This window comes from Gorilla gorilla, chromosome 16, assembly GCF_029281585.2.
Source record: "Gorilla gorilla gorilla isolate KB3781 chromosome 16, NHGRI_mGorGor1-v2.1_pri, whole genome shotgun sequence".
Lineage (NCBI taxonomy): Eukaryota > Metazoa > Chordata > Mammalia > Primates > Hominidae > Gorilla > Gorilla gorilla.
This window is the reverse complement of record NC_073240.2, coordinates 28,024,064-28,046,215: the sequence shown is the minus strand read 5'-3', so window position 1 is coordinate 28,046,215 and position 22,152 is coordinate 28,024,064. Positions and strand designations below refer to the sequence as shown.

Genomic DNA, 22,152 nt, shown 5'->3' with positions numbered 1-22,152 from the left:
AGCTGGATTTTATGTCTTTTTGACATGTTCTCATCATTATTTGAACACCTCCTTGCTCTGCCACAAATGTTCCAATCCCATCTTACACTTTCCCTGTCTGTCTCTGGAAGTATCCATTTTCCTAAGTAGCTCTGGTTCCTTTCAGTAGAAAATAGTATGGAGAAGCCAAGATCTGGGTGCATGGGGGTGCTCATTGCTATTGTGCTGTCACTGTTCCCAGGCCCTCTTGGTGGGTAGAAGCAGAGAATACACACACACACACACATACGTGTGTATATGTAGGTATACAGTAAGTACATATATACATGTTTGTATGTATATAGTTGTATTTATACAGTTTAAAATCAGTAGTTCACACTAATACATTCAATTGCAATCATACCACAGAGATTATTTCTCCTTTTTTTTTGTACTCGTAATTCCCATCTCCAACAGAGAGAAACTCGGGTTCCATTACTCTTGGTATATGTATTTATTGGATTAACTTCCCACTATGTCTCCCATTGCTGCCACTGTTTCCATTCCGTGCTGGCATTCTCCTCTTCCTGTTCAGGTTCTGACTCCCCATTTTGGGCCATCCCAGTACATGGATGCCTTCCTGACCTTGCTTGGGCTGTTTTTCCACAACAGGTTACCTTATCAAGTGAATGCTCCCCTCATCTTCACCTTGTGTATGCCTTCCTGTGGGGGAACCCTCGTAGCACTGTGTGAGCTCGAACTTTGTATGCCAGGCTCGCCCACCCAGTGCTTGCTCTCCTCCTCTTGCGTGGGCTTAGACCCTCATGCAGGGCAGGCTTCATGCATAGACACTCTCCTCACCCTCTGAAACAGACTGCCAAGCCAGACCAGGCCTCAATGGGGATGTTCTCTTAGCTTTGCTTTGGCTATAATTTCAAATACAGGCTACTTTGCCCACGTTCCATGATCTGAGAACTATGGCTGGCTCTCCCTCTCCAGGCCTTCCTTACTTCGCTTTGGCTGTGATTTTCAAACTAAGCCTTCCATGTGAAATGGTGCTTTTCTCAGTTTTCTCAAGCTATGAAGCTTCGGTGCCGTCTTCACGCTGCCTGGACTCTGGCCTGAGAGCTCCCTACTCCGTACCAGGTGCACACCATGTACTTCTCTACTCTTAGGACTAAACTTTTCCAGGAGATGAAAGAAAAGGAAGAGAGGGTAGGGGAGGGAAAACAGAAGAAAAATAAGAAGAAGATGTCAACACCATACTTAATGGTAAACAAACGAACAAAAAACAAAAATCCCGAACAACAGCAATGACAAAATCTGAATATTTTCCCCTAATATTGGAACAAGGCAAGGGTGTCCACTCTTACCACTTCCTTTCCACATTGTACTGGAAACCCCAGCCAGTACTGTAAGGCAAGAAAAAGAAATTTAAAATATCTACATATAGGAGAGGAAGAAATAAACTGTCTATATTCACAGATGACGTAATTATCTCTTGGATATAATCCTAAGGAATCTACAAAAAAGTCTATTAAAATAAGTACATTGAGTAAGGTTGTAGGATGTAATGATATAGAAAAGTTAATCATTTATATGTACTAGCAGTATGCAATTGGCAATTAGATATTTTAAAATCACTTATAATAACAAAATATGAAATGTTAAGATGTCAATTTTCCCTAGATTCATCTACACAGTTTATGTAATACAAATTAAACTCCCATCAGGCTTCTTTATAGAAATTGAAAAAATCATTCTAAAATATTTATGAAAATGCAAAGACGTCACATAGTTAAAATAATTTTGGAGAACAAAATTGGATTGAATATGCTACATTATTTCAATATTAACTTTATAGCTACATTAATCAAAACAGTATGGGTTAGTATAAAGATATATAGATAAATTAATGGAAAAGTAAATAGAGTAAAAAAACACAGCCACACATATAAGATCAATTGTTTCTCAACACAAATATAAAGGTAACCAGATTGAAGGAAAGAATATTTCCAACAAATCATGGTTCATAATATGGTTTGAATCTATGTCCCTGCCTAAATCTCATGTTAAATTATAATCCCCAGTGTTGGAGGTGGGGCCTGGTGGGAGGTGATTGGATCATGGGGGAGGTTTCTCCTGGTTTAACACCATCCCCCTTGGTGTTGTGACAAAAGTGAGTGAGTTATTGTGAGATCTGATTGTTTAAAAGTGTGTAGCACCTCCCCTCCTCTCCCTCTTCCTCCTGCTCTGGCCATGTGACATGTCTGCTTCCCCTTTGCCTTCCGCCGTGATTATGTTTCCTGAGGCCTCCCCAGAAACAAGCCGCTTTGCTTTCCACACAGTCCGCAGAACTGTGAACCAATTAACCATTTTTTCTTTACAAATTACCCAGTCTCAGGTATTTCTTTATAGCAGTGTGAGAACTAATACACTTCATTTGGAAGAACCTTGATCCTTACATCATCCACAAAAGTTAACAAGTAACAAGTCTAAATATTAATGCTAACTTTTAGATAACATGCAGAAAATCTTAACTTTTAATTAGGCAATGATTTCTAAAGTAGAATATCAAAAGTGTGAACCTTAAAAGAAAAAAATGGATAAATTGCATTTCATCTAAATTAAATTCTTCTTTTCTTTGAAAGATACTATTAAAGAAATAAAACAGCAAGGCCGCAGACTGGGAGAAAACATTTACATTACATATATCTGACAAAGGATTTATATCCAGAATATACAAAGAACTCTAGCTGGGCATGGTGACTCATGCCTGTAATCCCAGCACTTTGGGAGGCCAAGGCAGGCGGATCACAAGTTCAGGAGTTCAAGACCAGCCTGGCCAACATAGTGAAACCCCGTCTCTACTAAAAATATGAGAAATTAGCCAGGTTTGGTGGTGGGTGCCTGTAATCCTAGCTACTTGGGAGGCTGAGGCAGGAGAATCACTTGAACCCAGGAGGTGGAAGTTGCAGGGAGCTGAGCTCGAGCCACTGCTCCCCACCCAGGGCGACAGTGTGAGACTCCATCTCAAAAAAAAAAAAAAAAAAAAAAAAAAAACAAAACCTCTCACATCGCCATAAAAAAGATGGAGAATGCAATTAAAATGGGCAGAAATCTTGTATCTTCACAAAGAAAATGTGAGTGGCCAATATGTAAATGAAATAGGCTTGCTTATATATCACCAGGCAAATGCAAATTAAGACCACAATGGGTTGCCACTATACACCCAACAAGATGAACCGAGAGGATGTGGAGCAGCTGCATTTCTCTTGCATTGCGGGTGAGATGCAAAATCCTCCAAGTGCTTTGGAATATTTTGGCAGTTCCTTATAAAACTAAACATGCACTCACCACATGATTTAGCCATTTTACTCCTAGGTATTTGTCCAAGAGAAATGAAACCTCATGTCCATATAAAGACCTGTATATGAATCTTTATTCATGATCACTAAAATTAGAAAGACCCATCAACAGGTGAATGGAATACTATTTGGCAATACAAAGGAACAAACTATGGATCTGCAACAACATGAATAGATCTCAGAAACATTACACCCAGTGAAAGACGCCAGACATGAAACAACGTATAGTACATCATTCTACTTCTATAGAATGCCTAGAACAGGCAAGAAAAAAAAAGTAACAAGTATAATGACAGAATCTATGTGGGTCACAGCTTGTCTGGAACCCTCAGTTGCAGATGGGTCAAAGGGTCACAAGAGAACTTTGGGAATGATGAAAATGTACATTTGTTTATACATTTGTTCAGACTCAGCTAACTATACATGCAACATTTTATTTCATGTACTATGAGTTGTTTTTTTGAAGAGCATTAAAATGTAGTGCCAGAAAATTTTGATACTGTTTAAAAAAAACAAGTTTTCTAAAAGAAAGAAGAGTGACTGAACAAAATAGTTTGGGTAAAAGGCATTTGGGTCAATGAAAATGCACAAACATGGATAAGGTAACGTGATCACCTGATGCCTCCCAGCTATCTGCTTCCCTTCCTTCTTTTTACCTTGAGAGTCTCCAAATATTCTTCTAGACCATTTAAAACCACCTTCCTATGAACAAAATGCCATTCATCTCCTTTTCCTTCTGCCATGAAAAATTACCCTCTGTGGGACTCCTGGAGCCTTTTTTTCTTCCGGTCTAAAATGAATGCAAGTAAGAACTGAATTAATAATTTTCTGCTGATTTGGCTAATACGTAATTACTATCTAAGCAAGAAAGCACCAGGATGTGGGTGCTGGTGTTCAGTGCTTCTCCACCCCTCCCAGATGGCTGCCTATGTTGGAGGGAGCTGAGAAAGGAGGAAGGGCGGCAGGCTGCATGTCCACCCTTTGTTGCGGATGTAGGTGCAAGTTGGGCAGCGACTGTGATGTGCAGTAGTGTGTGGGTGTGTAAGGACCTTATAGCCCATGCATCCTGATCACACCTTTGCAGTCTTTCTCTTTGATCTTGCCTTTTGAAAGAGACTGTGTTTTAGGTGACACTTATAGTGACTTGCCGACTAATTTACAACTCAGCCTAGGTTCCCCAGAAAACATATCCTGAGGCAAAATTTAGGTGGTGATATGTTACTAGGATGTTTGATTCCAATGAAAACAGGAGCAAAGGAAAAGGGAATTGTGGCATGGAAAGAGAGGGAGCAGATAGGAGGGTTCATTACCAGGCAGACCACCCACTGCTGAGTATGAAGTACAAAAGATGGATCTATCTCACAAGATCATCTTTGAGAGGCCAACAGCGACTGCATCTCAGGACATTTCTTAGGAGGCAATAAAGGGAGACTCTTTGATCCATGGATATGTGTCCATTAGACAAAAGTCTGCCCCACAGACTTCTAACTTGCCTGAAATTTCAGATTGCATATATGTGAGTACTGAGCAAATCCCGTGGCATCTCAGACCTTGTGGATATGAGGTGAGCATATCCCATGTGGGCTTGTTCCCCTGTAAAGCTGATCAGACCTCTTGCAGAACTGGGTGCTGAGGCGGCAGCTGGGGTGATAAAGCCAAAAGCTCCAGAGAAGGTGAAGCCAAGAAGGTCTGATGTGATGCACGGTTGGATAATAATGTTTGTAATGTGGTTTTGCAAGTCTTAGAACATATAAACTGGTAGTAAGGGGGCTAATTCTTGCGATGTTGTTGGTTTTATTAAAACAACTTCTTTTCATTGTTTACTTTTTATAGCCACGATCCCCAGCAGGGCATTTCTCCAGAAGAACTGCATGCAAATAGGAGAAATAAACTGAAATACGAATGTGTGTGTGATACAACAGATATAATTTTCCAGATAATTCCATTGTGCATTAACAGAACATTGAATGCAAAGCAGTGGTGAATAGACTTTTCCAGAAAATAATTAGGGTGCTATATTTATCTCTGAATCTTTCAGGTACTGCGGTCACATTTTCTGTTCCAAAAATAAAATAGCTGATTTTTAGAAAAGGCAGTATATTTAAAATTAATGCACAGAAACATGCCAACGTGAGATTTAGGATCTAGATTTAGGTATTTACTAATGTAAAGTCTCAACGATGTTAAAGAAAAGCTTAAGCTTCATGGGAAAAAATGAGTCAATACAGGAAAGTAGTTATCTATTATTAACCATTCATTAAGTCCTGGAATAATCTGAAGAAGTCTACAGAACACAAAAACGAGCTTGATGTGTAGGTTTTCTTAGTTGGCTACAAGTAGGATTGTGTAGCCATCTTCTTCAATATTAGAAATCCGAGGTACAGATAAACTTTATTGGGGATCACTCACTAAAATATAAAACCTGTGGCCGTAGGTGAGTGGCCCCTTAGGTGTGCGGTGGTGGTCCAGAGGGCGGGGTGCATCCGGTGTGCACTGGTACACCAGGGTCCTTGCGCCAGTGCGCCAGTAGCCTTCTAATGACAGCCGAAGGAGGCCTGTTGCAGGGAAGCAAGGACCCTTGCCTTATATTAAGGACCACGGATAGCTCTGGGCGGCACCAAAAAAGGCACGTATTTTACCTGGAATGACAATCCAGTCTCCAAGTCTGGCTGGGATTCCAGTTTGCTGATAACAAAACACATATTCAGGCCTCACTTAACCATCCATTACATTTGTATATATGTGAGCAGAAAGGGCTCAGTGCTCCCAAGAAATGTTCAGGAGTGAGGGTTAGAGGTGCAGTTTAAGGAGCAGCTGTTAAAAAAAAAGGTCCAATTTTATAAATGAAAAATAGGGCCGCCACGCCAGGGGCTGGAAGACGGGTCAGGCGGGAAAGCCTGGGGGTGGGGGTGGGGGTGGGGGTAGGGGCGGGGATCCCTGCGTCGCCGTTTGGCTGCTCGGAGACTAGGCGGGAGAGTGGATCCCAGCAGGTTAGGCCGGAGGAACAGCGCCATGTGCTCCGGGCTCCTGGAGCTCCTGCTGCCCATCTGGCTCTCCTGGACCCTGGGGACCCGAGGCTCTGAGCCCCGCAGGTGAGGCGGGGGCTTCCCGGCGTTCTGCAGGCACCGTCGGGAGGCGGCGGCCCGCAGTCCGGCGGGCAGAGGCGCGGCACCCGGGGGCTCTCGGGCTGCGCTGCAGCGGGCGGTGGTCGTCGTGCGGGGCCAACTTCGGGGGCCGGGGTAGGCGGGCAGCGTTTCCGCCGCCGAGGCTGCCGACAGTCCCCGCACTCGCCCGGCCGCCGAGAGCCCAGAGGAGCCGGCTCAGTGGACGACCCCCCGCCCCTCCCGACTCCGCGCAGCCGCGGCTCCGCTCGCAGCGTCCGGCCCAGGTCGCCCCCGCACTCCGCGGTCCCAGAGGTCCGAGTCCCGTGCGGCGGCCGCCGAGGCGGGAGGGGAGCGCCCAGGGCCCCGGCCTCGGGCCGCGGCGAGCGTGGGGGAGGGCCGGGTGCGCGGCGCGGCGGCTCCGCCTCCGACTCTCCGGCCTCCTCCCCCGCCCCGCGCCCGCGCGCGCTCCTCCCTCCCCGATCCTCCTTCCTCTCCCAGCGCCCGCTCCTCCCCCTCCTCCCCTCCCCCTCCGCCCTCCTCCGCTCCGGGCCAGCGCGGCGGCGGCGGCGGCGGCAGCAGCAGGAGCAGCCCCGGCTGCGGGTCGCGACGGCGGCGGGGCGCCCCCTCCCCCGTGCCGGGGCGCGGCGGAGGGATGTGGGGCCTTGCGGGAGGAAGGCTTTTCGGCATCTTCTCGGCCCCGGTGCTGGTGGCTGTGGTGTGCTGCGCCCAGAGGTAGGGTCGCGGGTGGGCCGGCGGGCGGCGGGCAGGGCGCGGGGTGCGCGGGGCGCTGGCGGCTGAACCGCCCCTGACCCTGCTCTTTGTGCTCCCCGTCCCTCCCCCAGTGTGAACGATCCCGGGAACATGTCCTTTGTGAAGGAGACGGTGGACAAGCTGTTGAAAGGCTACGACATTCGCCTAAGACCCGACTTCGGGGGTAAGTGGGCTGCGCGCGGCCGCTGCGGGAAGCGCGACCCACGGCGGCGGCGGCCTGGGCGGAGGGAGGCGGGGGCCGCATCCGCGGAGCCGCGGCGGGTGGGAGTGGGGGCCCTTCGCCCGCGCCCCTCCTGGGATAGCCCCCAGTCCTCAGAGCCGCCCGCGCCCCGCGCCGGAGCTGGGCTGATCGCCGTGTCCTGTGCTTCCCGCAGGTCCCCCGGTCTGCGTGGGGATGAATATCGACATCGCCAGCATCGACATGGTTTCCGAAGTCAACATGGTGAGTGCCCGCCCTCCCAGGGCGGTCTCTGAGCCCCCGGCCCGCTGTCTGGGATCACAGGCGTCCACAGTGCTGGGCCGGAGGCCTCTTCGGCCGGGGCCGAGTTTCCCCGGTCCGCAGAGGGAGCCGCGCTCCCGGGCGCCGGCCCCTCGCTTGCCCGGCTCCCTGCACCCGCCCCGGGCGCTCGGGGGCCTGGCTGGCGTCTGAGCCGCGAGGGCGCACCCTTCCTGCGGAGGGGTCCTGGCCGGCCTAGTGCTCCCATCTGCCGCTGCCCGTGGGTTCCCAGCTCCTCCAGCACTCTGTCGCCTGGTCCCGAGGTTTCCCGAGCGCTGTCTCGCCTCCTTAGCAACAGGCGCTGGGGAACCGGGAGAGGCGAGATGTGGGGGTGGCTCCTATATTCTAGGTAAGAGGTACTTAAGGTTTCCTTTGTTGTCGTTTGGAAAGAGATTCTGGCTGCAGGAAAGGGGAACGAAGACAGTGGTCTGTGCGTTCCAGGGGTGTCTCTGCGGTTTTTCCAAGGCGCCTCCTGGACTGGGAGACCCGGGCCCGGCACCGCCAGTCTCTGTCCGAGGTGCTGACAGGCTTCCGCTGCTTCAGAGAGCGGGAGGCCGCGCCTAGGCGGGCTCTCAGAGGAGCCGCTCTACCGGGAGAGTCGGAGGCTGGTGACCCAGTGTCACTTAGGTCTTCTGTGAATGCAGACTGGATTCAGTATTCTGACCTGTGGGAAGCGGAGGTCAGTACCCCGAGGTGCGAAGCGGGCTTTTGCCAGGAGTGCCTTAGGACGCCAGGGAATCAGGAGAAGGATGGCTCTTTCATTTGTTAATTGAGCTGAAACGCCGTGGGATTTGAAAACTAGTTTAGTTTTCTGCTGAGGGACACTCTGGAAGGAGCAGTTGTAAACAATATTTTTTTTTTGGAAAAAATCGTTTGGCAACTTTTCTTTCGGACATACAACATTGAGAATACAGTGAGACATGGTTTTAGATCCACTCTGTAGGCTTCTTAACTCTCGTGTACGTCGGAGTCACGTGGGCAAACTTGCTTTAAATGCATGCCTGCTAGTTCCTCACTCCAAGGGATTCTGATCAAGATAGGCTGGAGTCTTGGGGTCCCTGCATTTAAAACTACTTCTTCAAATATTTTGAAGCGGGTATTTTGTGGACAATATTTTGAGAAACTTTGCAGTAAGTCACAGATATATGAATATATACAAATAAAGTAAAACTATTTTTAAAAATAGACGTTAGTGAGATACTTTTAAAATACCTACCACTAAGGATCTTATAGGAAGAAACTTTTGACCACGCCAAGCTGTTCTCATTAATTTTTCACTGTTAATCTAAAGCTTTTAAATTTACAATCCCATGTATTTAAAAATGTACTTTTTTCCAAAGTATATCACTTAGGACATTTGTAAGTCAAATATTGTATCAGTAAAAGTGTTAGCAAGGAACACAGAAGGAATGTGACTGCATAAATTACCTTACAATAAAAATTAACATTATGTCTATTTTACTTTTTATGTAATACTATAAAAATAATTTTACTCAAAATGTTTGTTTTATGTTTATAAGGAAACAAGTTAATACATTTAAGATCCACACTGTGTGATCTGTGATTTTCTCAACTGGGGACTTCACATTCTCTAGGGAAGACAATTTAGTACAGAAGTTAATTGATTATTTAGTGGATTATTATGTCAAAAATAATTATGTCAGAGGATGGCAGGTGGAAGAGAAAAATGTATTGATTTGGCCCTTTAAGAACTCTACACAATAGTAAAATAATTAGCGGAGTGAGGAGAGTGTGCTGTTGCACACCATCACATATTTGTTTGAATTATTTTTTAAACTTAGTTTTCCAGTTGTTCTGGCATCATGCTGATAGTTGGTACGTTTAAAAACTTCATCAGTGTTTGCCTAATTTGTAGTCTATGATTTGAAGTGTCTCAATTTTCTCTGAACCCAGTAAGAGAAAGACAAATGGAAGATACAGGCCATTGTATTGAACAACCTTTAAGTGTATATTCCATAGCCAATAGGTATGCATAGCATGCCAAAATATACTTGTACGCATTTTTTTTTGCATTCTTAAGACAGTAATTTTTCTGGCTCTGTAAACACACACCTATTATAAACAAATATTGAGGATCCCAGTAGGATTGGAGACTGAAGGCTATTGGGCAGATGTGAATGTCAGCTATTTAAAATGTCTTCCTCCCACAAGCAGATTGGTCACGTCATGTTTCAGAAAAATCTGATTTTCCTTAAAACATTTGTGCATGATAATAGCTATGGTATTTCACCTGTTCCTAAAGGAGCCTCAAATAGAGCAATGGTTAAATATTTAGGGACTCACGTTTTAGAGGGGAAGAACAGAAAATATATGAGCATAGGATTAGAGCTGTCACTCAGTCAATGTTGTTTGAAAACAGTAAAATCCATTCATGAGCTTTATTAATCACCTTACTGGTCACACAAAACTAAGTGTGGTAAATTATGAAACTCAATAAGAAATGGTCTCACTTTAAGTGTGTTGTAACTCTTAGAGCAGATATGACAAACGGTTGTTCACAGGTAGGATGTGGCAAGTCCCATTAGAGGAACAAGTGACCGAGGCACACAGAGGAGAGAGGGAGGGAGGAGGAGGGACGAGAGAAGCTGGCTGGGAGGAAGGAGGTATTTGATGTGGAAACTTTCATGAAATAAATTAAATTGTGTGAGGGGTATGAATAGAATTCTGACTGGCTTACTTGAAGGAGGATATTCTGGGTTAGGAAAGAAAATGGCAGAGTTACGAATGGGTGGATGAGCAGGATCAGAGATTTAGAAGGGGAGATTCCAGAGACGAAGTTGGAAAAGCAAGACAAACCCCTGTGCACCTAGGCCGTTCTGCAGGAGGCCAAGGGCTTCACATGATAATTTCAGGAAATAAGGAACCTATAGATGGTAAAGGTTTTAAAGCAGGTAATTGACATGATTTGAGATGTGGTGTAAGATGACTATTTTGGCCAAAAAGTTAATTTAGATAGAGGATTAGCGATGGTGAGGTAGAATGAATGAGGGATAAATGATCTTGGAAGATTCTTTCTTGAAATTTTCTCCTCAGGTTTTGATAGATGCATTTTTGAAAACGTGTATGTAGTGAAATAAATACAAATCCACCAAAGTTCAAAACAAGGACTTTGAAAAACACATGTATCTCAAAATGGGGAGAGATGTGTATGCATTTGTTCATGAGTTTTTTTAGTGTGATTGCAGAGAACAGTAACAGATAGTACACAAGAATGATGCTGTTGTTGCTTTTTTGCTTTAAACAATTGTAGACTCCAGTCCTTATCTACTGGTAGCGTGTGTAGATGATGCCTCCAAAAAATGTCTCCGATCTCAAACATATATAGATCAGTTAAGCATGTAAATGCATATCTCATCATTCATTTTGGTGTTTTGTGGAAACAATCTAGGAAGGGATTTGAATGTTTTAATATTTAGCATTGGTTTTGCCATAGCTTGCTTCATGGATAGTGGAGTTATGCATTTCCATTTTTTTCTAAATCTTTTAATGTTTCTTTTCATACATTCTTTTTTTTTTTAAATTAGCTGACCTGATACTTGTCAAAGAAAATTTTGTTTTGTGTAACTTCCCTCTTGTTTCTCTTAGCCCCTGTTTAAAATTTTAGATAATCTATAAAAATTATACACGGCTAGATAATTATTGAGATTTAGTTTGTATATTTCTATAAGTGAGATTGCGTATGTCCAAGAACACCGTCTGCTGAAAATTACTGTGTGTGTTATAATTTTGGTGCTTACCAGTGGTTCTAGTGAACAATAAATGTGTTGAGTAGATAGATGAAGAGATCAACAAATGGGAAAAACTGTGCAAGTATAGGAAACATAAAATATTGAAAAACAAAACAATTAGGGATTTTTAATTTAAAAACAGTATTTTAAAATATGAGTTTTAAAAAATTTATTAAAATGAGCCATTGTTTGATCTGTTAATTTGGAGAAGTTACATGTACTTACTTTTTACTTCATTGACTATCTGGTATTAGGGACATAAAACTAGATTCAGACTCTAGTGATAGTAATGATAATTTCTGTGATTTAACTTGCACTTCGCTATTACTTCATACTTAATCCATTAAAATTAACTCAATCCTAATGAAAGTGTAACTACAGGACTTTTTTTTTCTCATTTCATGTGTATAAATAATAAATTATTGTTTTTTGTTTTTAAAAATTAGAGTTCCTTTTGGGTAACATAGTAACATACAATGTGTATTTTTAGTTATCATGAGACATACTCATCCATTATGCTAGCTGTTTTGTGTTCACTTCTCACTTGTTGCATTTTCTTATAAAATCCATTTTTTAATGTCTAGGTGTGAAATAAGTGTGCATATGAACATAATTTTAGCACATTTCAAGAAGCAGCTTTGGAGCTGTGTCACTACTAAACGGATACAGTCATACCCATGTACAAAAATCACACACACACACATTTGCACTATTATTTTATGTTTTTTTTTCTTTCTTTTTAGAAGAGGGGCAAAGAGGAGAGGCAGATTCAGGCTAGAGTGAGCTAGGGTTAGAGGTTTGGAAAATGCAGCTTTTAGACATCTTTTGACTAAATTTATGTTAATTAGTCCTCCTTCCCCCTACTTCAAGGTCTAGAAGCTGCTTTGCCGTCAGTGAGTGCTGAATGAACACAGTGCATCTAGTCCCTGGCCAGGTTCTCAGGCAGGAGGAGCTGAATCCCAGGGGTCCATGTAGTGTGTTTAAAAAAAGCCTTATAGCATTGGGAGCTATGGGTTCTGTTTCCAAGTCCCTGGGAACGTCTAGCATCAGGCAAGTCACTTAATCCTCAGGAATTCAGTTGGAGGTTTCCAGATGCCCATTGTGTGGGGACACAATTGATACCAAAGTGATATCATAAGAGGCTGAGCTCTACAGAGAAAATCTCAGTGAGGACACCCACACTATCACATGTTAGCAGGCTGTCCTTTACTGATTGCTTCTGGAGAGCCCTGGGCCATATTCAGAGTTTGCATATGAATTGCTATTAGCAGTTTAAAGGTAGGAAATGCGCTAATGCTCTTATTACAAAGCACGCTGGGGGATGACTCAGCAGAAAGGAAGAGTTTCCCTGACCCAGTTGGGGTTGGAAAACTGCTTACATGGAAGGCACTTCAGGGGTAAGGTCCAGGGTGTGTGTCTGTGCTTGGCTCTAGGTTGCTCCATTTGGGAGGTAAGGGTGTTTATTGAGCACATTACTTTTCACTGACAGTATGTTTCATGCATAAGTTATGATCATACATCAATGCTGGGGCACTGATAAGAAAGCATATAATGAACTTCAGAGATGGAAGACAATAATACGTTATATAATATGCTCTTTAGTAAGAGAGGCTTGTGTTTAATATTAGAACGTATGGTATAGAGAGCAAAAAGAGAATGCTTTTTGCCTTTCCCCTCAGGAAGGTTGTAAAGCTTATGTTACATCTCTTAAAAAAATGGATCTTACATGCATGGTCCTGTTGTGGATGGCCTCTTGCTTGAGCCTGTGCTGGGCTCTAGGATCTTATGGTATGTTGTCTTTAGTTTGACGTGATGGGGCAAATCTGCTTATTTACATGTAGTTAAAGAATTAACTACATGTAAATAAGTTAAATCTGGTAGGTTGCAGTTGGAGTTGCAGTTGACAAATTATGACTGGTGTCTGTCTTTGACTCCAACATTTGGTTTTTCCAAAGATAAAATATTCTGTTTATATTTCCTTGGATAATGGGAAATAAAATGAGTTCAAAAAGATAGCTGTTGCTTCTTGGGCTACTTGCCAAATGAAGGTATCTTGTAGATTTGGTCTTCATTTAAATGAAGAATGGAGTAGATGTTAATGAGGAGGGTAGTGTTCTTTTAATGAAATGCATGCAGGAACAAAAGAAATGGAGAAGTGTCAATAGCAGGTGTAGAGTTCTCCTAGGGTGTCACATCTCTTGGAAAAAAAGGCTCGTGTTTGGGACTGCAGACTTCATAATTTTCACAAGTAATACCATCTGAATTCATCAACTGACTTTTCAGAATCTAATATGGGTGACAGCTCTTCTTTTTCGTCTATGAGTAACTGAACCTTTCTTTCTCATAGGGGTCTGTGTCTTATGCATGCTGATCATTGCATTTTGATGACTACCAAACATTTGGAATAAATAAATGAAGCCTATCAAACATTTGAAATCTTTTGTCATTCATAATGAGGTGTGACCTAGGGAGTTGGTAACTAACAGTTTTACACCATTCTGCGGTTTATAAAATGCTTCAGGTATTATGTCACATTTGATTATCAAACTTGATCCATCAGCTGGTGAGGTAGGTAATAGAGGTGTTAACCTCATCTCCATTTTTTAGATGAGGAAATAGGCTCAGAAATAGCACCGACTTTCTCACTCTTACTGCACGACAAAGCTGGGACCTGGTTCTGCTTCTTTGATCTTTCTACCTCATCATGCTGCTGGACAACAAAAGATGCTCCGTTAAGGGCTCACAGGACTTTATCTTCTTCCATGACCTTCACTGCTATCTAAATTAGACATTTCCCATTCTGCATTTCTGTGAAAACTTATTCTTTCCTGCAACACTTATTATAGTGTTAAATGTTCTTTGGGTGTGGTTGTTTGCCTAGTCTTTCTTCTCTATCTCTCTCCGTTAGAGCATACACTCCGTGAGGCAGGGCTGTTTCTATGAGCCGTTCTTTGCATAGGATCCAATATTCGATAGGTACGAATATTTGTGGAAAGGAATATATGAATGAAGAATAAACAAATGAATAAATATATAAGTGCATGAAGAAAGTGATGTGTAAATTTCCAATGAAATACTTTAATGTCTCGGAATTTGGGCTCAGGACAAAGAAGAATCTTACAGGCTAAATGTGATGTATACAGTGTTGACTTTAGAGGACATAATTCAACCATAATTTGTGTGATTGTACCCGATTATAATACCACCAACCAAAGATCACAAAGTCTGTAAAGTATTCTGTAGCTGGTACCCCTTTCACTGGGGAACTTTTATGCTAATTTCAAAGCAGAAAGAAGAGTAAAGGGTTGCAGTGTTCTCTCAAAATTTAGCCTATGTAAGCGCTGGTGAGGATATTCTAAGCACCAATCACTGGTACCTTTGTACACCGAAAGTTTTGTGTCTCCTTAGAAAGTATATGAGGGTGGAGCTTTCGTATATTATAGGGAAGTTTTGACTTTTTTTTTTTTTTTCTTTTTTTTGAGTCGGAGTCTGGCTCTGTCACCCCGGCTGGAGTGCAGTGGCGTGATGTCGGCTCACTGCAAGCTCCGCCTCCCGGGTTCACGCCATTCTCCTGCCTCAGCCTCCCAAGTAGCTGGGACTACAGGTGCCCGCCACCACACCCAGCTCACTTTTTGTGGTTTTCGTAGAGACGGGGGTTTCACCGTGTTAGCCAGGATGGTCTCGATCTTCTGACCTCGTGATCCACCCGCCTCGGCCTCCCAAAGTGCTGGGATTACAGGCGTGAGCCACCGTGCCTGGCCTTGACGTTCTTTTTATACAGGGATTCTTTGGGCTATGTCTTCCCTTCCGCCTGCCCACTCAGCAGTGCAGTGGAGCAGAGGTGGTTTTCATTTGTTTGCAAGTTTCTGGTGCAACTTACTTCTGGGCCATTTATGCCAGCCATTAAGAGGATTGTCTAGCTGCAAAATTTGGAAGAAGAGGACTAAGATAGATCTCTTGGCGATTTGCTGAGTGCCATTCAATCAAGATAGAGTGAGTCTCTTGATCTCTGTAGCTGGAAATGTATATTGCCCCTCATTCCTTTGTAGTCAGGAGACCACATCCAGAATTAGAAGCCATGTGTAAACGTTAACTAATGTATCTCTTTTTGCATTTTTCCACTGAACTTAAACATCACACAGAAGCATTTACTACAAATATCAAAAACTTTGGTATGTGCGGTACTAACATTTCACATGAATAAGAATAAGATTAAGATCTGAGAACATCGCAGTTCTTTAAGTGTCCTAATTTGTTTTTAAAAGAGGATATGAATTCTATTGATTACATCATCATCATGTTTTACCCCAGTTCTACAATAAAAGAATTCCTTTTATGTAACTGCTGAATCCACATGCCATGATTCATGACACTATATATATATATATATATATATTTTTTTTTTTTTTTTTTTTGAGACCGAGTCTCTCACTGTCGCCCAGGCTGGAGTGCAATGGTGCGATCTCAGCTCACTGCAACCACCACCTCCCGGGTTCAAGCAATTCTCTTGCCTCAGCCTCTCCAGTAGCTGGGATTACAGGCGCATGCCACCGTGGCTGGCTAATTTTTTAATTTTTATTTTTAGTAGAGACGGGGTTTCACCATGTTGGCCAGGCTGATCTTGAACTCCTAACCTCAGGTGATCCACCCGCCTCGGCCTCCCAAAGTGCTGGAATGACAGGTGTGAGCCACCATGCCCGGCCCATTTGTTTTATTTCATTTTGTATTCACTTTAAAGATTACAAAATCTGCTAGCTTAAAATGATATAACCCTGACTGTGTTTGCCATATATGTATAAAATATTTGTCAGTTAGCTCAAGATCACATCACTGTTCTTTTAAATTTTATTTTTTTGAATAAGACTTTACAATAATTAGTTTTAATGAGTAGAAGGAACAAGTTTTCTGGGTCATCCATTATTCCATGGTGTGTGTGTGTGTGTGTGTGTGTGTCTGTGTGTGTGTATCTATGCAGACCAAAAATGGTTGTGAAAGAACAAAACCAATTTGGATAATTTATTGTAATATTGTTAATTTTTGCCAATTATGCTGACTGTAATTCTCTGTGTGAGAGATAAATCCATATATCCGGTCAAAAGTATACTAGAATGGCCACAGAGCACAGTTCTTGCCATGTAGGATATGCTTGGTAAATATTTGTTGAGTGAATTCTTGGAGTCAATGGCCCTTGCAGTAAAGGTGTATCTTTGAACTGTTTTATTGCAGAGATTCTCTTTTTTGGGTGTTTAGCCCATAAAAATTAACCGTAACTTTAAACATGAAGATCCCTGTGAACTTGTCCCAGAAAAAATATCTGAGTTATGGAAAACAGTGCCATCCCTATGACCCAGACCAGTGGTTCCAAAGCTATAGGCCAAGAACCCTTGGGAGGCGTTGGAGTTACTGCCAGGTGCCCTCCAAGTATAATTTCTCACCACTGATACACACTGAAGGTGCAGAGTCCACAATTAGGGCAGAGCCTGCAAAATGCCTTGCCTTTCCAAGGCAGTATGCATGCTAGAAAGGGGGCGGGGATACCTGTCTGAGGACCTGGATTGATTGTGTGATATTCTTTGTTGAGGCTCTTGAACATTCTGCAGTTAACTCATTGGTATGAGGGTATATTGGACTGTGCCATTGAATGAGTTTTCATTTCTGAATCTTTCTTTTGATTTGGCCCTGGGCACCAAAATTCGCTGTGAGGTGTCATTCCTTGTGGCATGGACTAAAACAATGGTCGCTTGGAGAACACCGTCCTATAGAATGTTAATGTATTCCCTGTGAGATGTCATTCCTTGTGGCATGGACTAAAACAATGTTGCTTAGAGAACACCGTCCTATAGAACGTTAATGTGTGTCCTGTAATCTAAGTGTTTCTGCTCAAATAATATTGGAAATTATGGCCAACACATAAAATAGGTTTCTTTGCTGCAGAAATTGTCAGGTTCTTTAATACATTAATGATTTTGCAAATCTTCATGAGGGGGTGAAGAATTCAATGTTTTCCAGATATATTTGACTGGAAATTTTTTTTTTCTTTGTGAAGGGGTGAGGGGCCCTTAATTAGCACTTCTTCACAGAGGTTTTGGTAGAATACAGTTTAAGAAATATGGGGCTAAAGGACTGAATCAGAATGGTCTTCCATATTAATGACAATAGCAGAGAAGAGTACTGTATTAGCAAAGCCACTTTGACTGACAGTGCCCACATTGTTGAAGGCAAAATTTTGACAAATAATCTACTGGTTTACAAGGAGATGAGTGATATTATGCAGAAATGAAGATTAAAGCACTTGTTATAATTAATTGATTTTAAAAAATAAGATATTTTTTGTTTTACAGTAACAGTCTCTGTGACATTGAGGGGAGGTTTGTATGTATTAAGCCTTCTTATGTTCTTGTACCTATTATAAGAATAAATGATAAAGAGGGCCAGGTGTGGGGTTTTATGCCCGTAATCCCAGCACTTTGGGAGGCCAAGGTGGGCGGATTACCTGAACTCAGAAGTTCATACCAGCCTGGCCAACATGGCAAAACCCCATTTCTGCTAAAAATACAAAAATTAGCCGGGCGTGATTGCACTCTCCTGTAATCCCAGCTGCTCAGGAGGCTGAGTCACAAGAGTCTTGAACCCGGGAGGCAGAGGCTGCAGTGAACTGAGATCGCGCCACTGCACTCCAGCCTGGGACACAGAGAGAAACCCTGTCTCTAAATAAATAAATAAATAAATAAATAAATAAATAAGAGGGATAGAGGTGTGTGTTGAAGAGGAGGAAGTGCAAGAGGCGTCAACAATAGTAGCTTAATTTGGAGAACAAAATACGGCTCCCTGAAGCTACTGGGCGTGGCTGTGGTTGGTAGCCTTGGATACCTGGAGATTCCTCCTGGGGGCTGTAGCAGCAGAGGAAACAGGCAGTGCTCAGACACTGCATCCCACTAGGGAGAGTCCCATTCCATCTTTGAATATATTCTATTATATACACAGGTATGGTGACATGTAATTTATATACAATGAGAATATATAGTATAGTATATAATTTTTATATCAGATATATTTACATATAAAATGAAATTCTGTTTGGATGAAAGATTCTAGTGATGAAAGTATTTGGCCTCCTCTGGAGGAAGTCATCTCTAAAATTTCTCTTATGACTAATATTGTATTTTTTTTTTTTTTTTGATATGGAGTCTTGCTGTGTCACCCAGGCTGGACTGCAATGCCGTGGTCTTGACTCACTGCAACCTCAGACTCCCGGGTTCAAGTGATTCTCCTGCCTCAGTCTCCCAAGTAGCTGGGTATACAGGCGCATGCCACCACACCTGGCTAATTTTTTTGTATTTTTAATAGAGACGGGGTTTCACTATGTTGGCCAGACTGGTCTTGAACTTCTGACCTGGTGATCCGCCTGCCTTGGCCTCCCAAAGTGCTAGGATTATAGGCGTGAGCCACCGCGCCTGGCCTAATTTTGTATAATTCTATGAAGAGTGTATACCTGTTCAGGAATAGTCACTAACAGTAGCTCAGGGGCAGATGCATTTTCTGGACTGTTCTGTAAAGCACAGTACTCTCATAAGAGGACAATATTGATTAACCACCTCTGCAGAGGCATCTCTGGGACCTGGCCTGTACTTGGCTCAGAGATTGTAAAAGGCTGGTGATCATGGGTGAGTAAATGAAAGCAGATCCAGAAATTCAAAGAGATTCAAAAATGTTAATTAATTGTGGTGGGTTTTTGTTTGTTTGCTTGTGTGTGTGTGTGTGTGTGTGTGTGTGTGCGTGCGCGCGCGCGTGTGTGTGTTGGCATTTAGAAGCAGAGAAAACCAGTTTTTAAAAGAAGCATTCTTATTTTGGAAATACAGTGCTTATCTATGTATATCTATATCTATCTATATCAATCAATCAATCAATCGATGATCCATTTATCTTTCTTTTTCTCCTTATGCCTGGAGAGCCACTTTTCAATCATAAAATAAAGATAAAGTTTGAAGCAATACTAAACATGCTAAATAAAACATGGTTCTCCAGGCTTAAGATTTTACTCTATTATCATAAACTGTTTGGAATGTTAATTATCTAGGCAATTTCCTCCATACTTCAGGGTATTTTGCCTTTAGAGAACATAGAGGGTTTAGCTTTCAAGCTCGCCCTCTGCAGTGGAAAATCTGAGGTGTAAGAGCGTTTAGATCCCAAGGAAGGGTTTGTGTGAACTCTGGCAAGTCATTCAGACTCAGTTTGATCATCTTTCTAATGAGGGTGCTGGAATGGATGCTCTCTGAGTTGCCTTGCAGCTCTGATTTCCATGTTTAATCTTAGAGTCCATGAGCTGTTTGAAACATAAGGAGACCTTCTATTTGCTTTACACAGACCGCAGCTTCTTGTCATTTGATACTGCATGTGGTTTAATTGGTTGTCCACGTGGTGGTCAGTGGTACTGAGCCCATCTCCTCTGGCAGCTTGCAATTGTGTTGTCAAAGCATGGTGGGTGTAGAACCCGGGAACTCTTTCTTCAGGTTCCCTTTGCTGTATGCTATGAGCCTCAGCTACTTTGTACATAAACAGCTGGGATTTAACATCCGAATCCATGCTCAGTAATTTTCAGGTCTCAAACATAGTTGCATCAGTTTTTTTGGTCTGAATTTAGAATTATTAGTTTGTGAATAAAACCTTCAGTGAGCTATTAAAATGTTTCTCTTGTATCCAAAGCATAACATTTCCCTTATTACCTAAGAAGAACCATCCGGTAGAGAAGTACCTTAGTTTTTGTTGTTGGGTTCCAAATTGTCCCTATTCAGGTTTTTTAGAACATTTTACATACATTTAATTCATGCACCGTTTTTTAATCTTTTGTGGTATTTTAGTAACAATCTTAACATTCTTTGAGTTCATAATCCAGATCAAAAGGAAGCGGACAGGGGTGTGGTCAGTATCGTCTGCAGTGCTGCACTCGGCCAGTGTGGGGCGAGGAGCCAGCATTTAATGCAGATAATTTTAAGCTTGGACGTCAATTATGGCATCTCTACAAAAAATAATGTTTTGGCTGGGCACAGTGGCTCACGCCTGTAATCCCAGCACTTTGGGAGGCCGAGGCGGGTGGATCACGAGGTCAGGAGTTCAAGACCAGTCTGGCCAACATGGTGAAACCCCGTCTCTACTAAAAATACAAAAATTAGCTGGGCATGGTGGCGTGTGCCTGTAATCCCAGGTACTCAGGGGGCTGAGGCAGGAGAATTGCTTGAACTGGCACCCGGGAGGCGGAGGTTGCAGTGAGCCAAGATTGCCCCACTGCACTCCAGCCTGGGCTACAGAGCGAGACTCCATCTCAAAAAAAAATTTTTTTTTGCTATATTCTATTTTTTTATTCCTAGTCTTATTAATGAAAAAATTTTATATACATAAAGTCCGAGCAAGTAAACCGCTGCAGGTGTAGAGATGAAGACTTTGGTCTGCCTGCACCAGAGATGTGCAAAGAGACCAGGAAAATTGCTTGATTTTATTCTGTCATAGGAAAAAGGTGGATGTGCAAATTATTAAGTTTTAGGAAACTACCCAGTCAGGATTAGGATTATATAGATCCAAATGTGGAGTGTGTACCAAACTTCGAAGTAGCCAGTGACCCCCACAAACAATTTCCAACTGTTTAACTTAGGTTTTTCCGCTGTAGATGAAATCCTGTTGGTAATGGATTTAGTGTTTGTGTGGAAGAAATTACAATGTAAAGACAGTAAATAAGTGATTTGTGCTAATTTACCACCTTGACATAATTTGTCTACAATGGTGGTGTCACATATGTTACTTAAGGTTGTTTTTTTTTTCTTTTTTTCTTTTTCTCTTTCAGAAGTATGGCTGCTTCTTGCAAAGTTCAGATGCTTACAAGGGGAATGCACTTTGTTCCAAATGTAACCAAATTAGCACACCTGGGGTAGAATCAACTCTGAGAATTGGTGGGTGGGTATAGATCGTGGGCATTGGTTGGTTTGTTGAGATTAAGAAGAAAAGGTCAATTAATGGGGCAGATTGTCCCACACTGGTTCTCAGCTGCCTGCTTGAATGACATTTACCTCTCCTTAGGAGATAAGCAGTGATGGCTTTACCTGCTGGTTTCTGTCTCCAACTTTGGATACCTCATGAGTCTGTTTGGCTCAGTATTTTTTCTCTTTTTATCGCATCTCTGAGTTTCTAAAATAATTAAGGAAAATTCTCTTCTCCAACATCCTTCAGAGGAAAGCAGATGGAATTTGTTAAACAAAGGCTGACAGGAAAGCAAGCCTCTGTTAATTGACATCTAATTTCCTGATATGGCAACCTTTGCCCAAGACTATATTTGATTATGCAATAATGTGCAAACAGAAAAATCAGAACCTGCTCGTGCTGCCATATTAATAGGAACCGTCAGTCAGCCAGAGAGGGACTCACATATCAGACTTACATATTACTAAACTATTTTCTGTGTATTATCGCAAAAGCGTGAATGTTTCTAGGTTGCACCTCTACGGTTTTTTTTTTTTTTCTGTATGGCTACTTGCATTATAAAGGAAACTGTGAAAACAACAACAATCAGAACAAAACCCTGAAATGTAAAACAAAACATGTTAGAATTTCATTATACTGATAGTGGAGCCCGTTGAGATGGTAGAGAAGAGGACTTGTAAGGGACTGGTTTTGTGAATATGTATGGCAGAACACTAGTTTTGATGCTTCACAGTGAA

General features: G+C 42.6%; 1 protein-coding gene across 3 annotated transcripts in view; it reads left to right on the top strand.

Moving 5' to 3' along the window:
- The first annotated feature begins 6,255 nt into the window (after positions 1-6,255).
- Positions 6,256-22,152, top strand: part of GABRB3 (gamma-aminobutyric acid type A receptor subunit beta3) — a 230,802-nt gene continuing 214,905 nt past the window's right edge. Inside the window, exons 1-3 of one of the 3 annotated variants that reach the window (XM_004055859.5) lie at positions 6,256-6,418; positions 7,273-7,364; positions 7,576-7,643. In XM_004055859.5, coding sequence (XP_004055907.1) covers positions 6,339-6,418; positions 7,273-7,364; positions 7,576-7,643 — 240 coding nt within the window. In that variant the 5' untranslated portion in view covers positions 6,256-6,338. Of the gene's footprint in view, positions 6,419-6,984; positions 7,163-7,272; positions 7,365-7,575; positions 7,644-11,923; positions 12,844-22,152 lie in introns of those variants that run through there. The other 2 variants (XM_004055858.5, XM_055364222.2) reach the window with 2 other exon arrangements.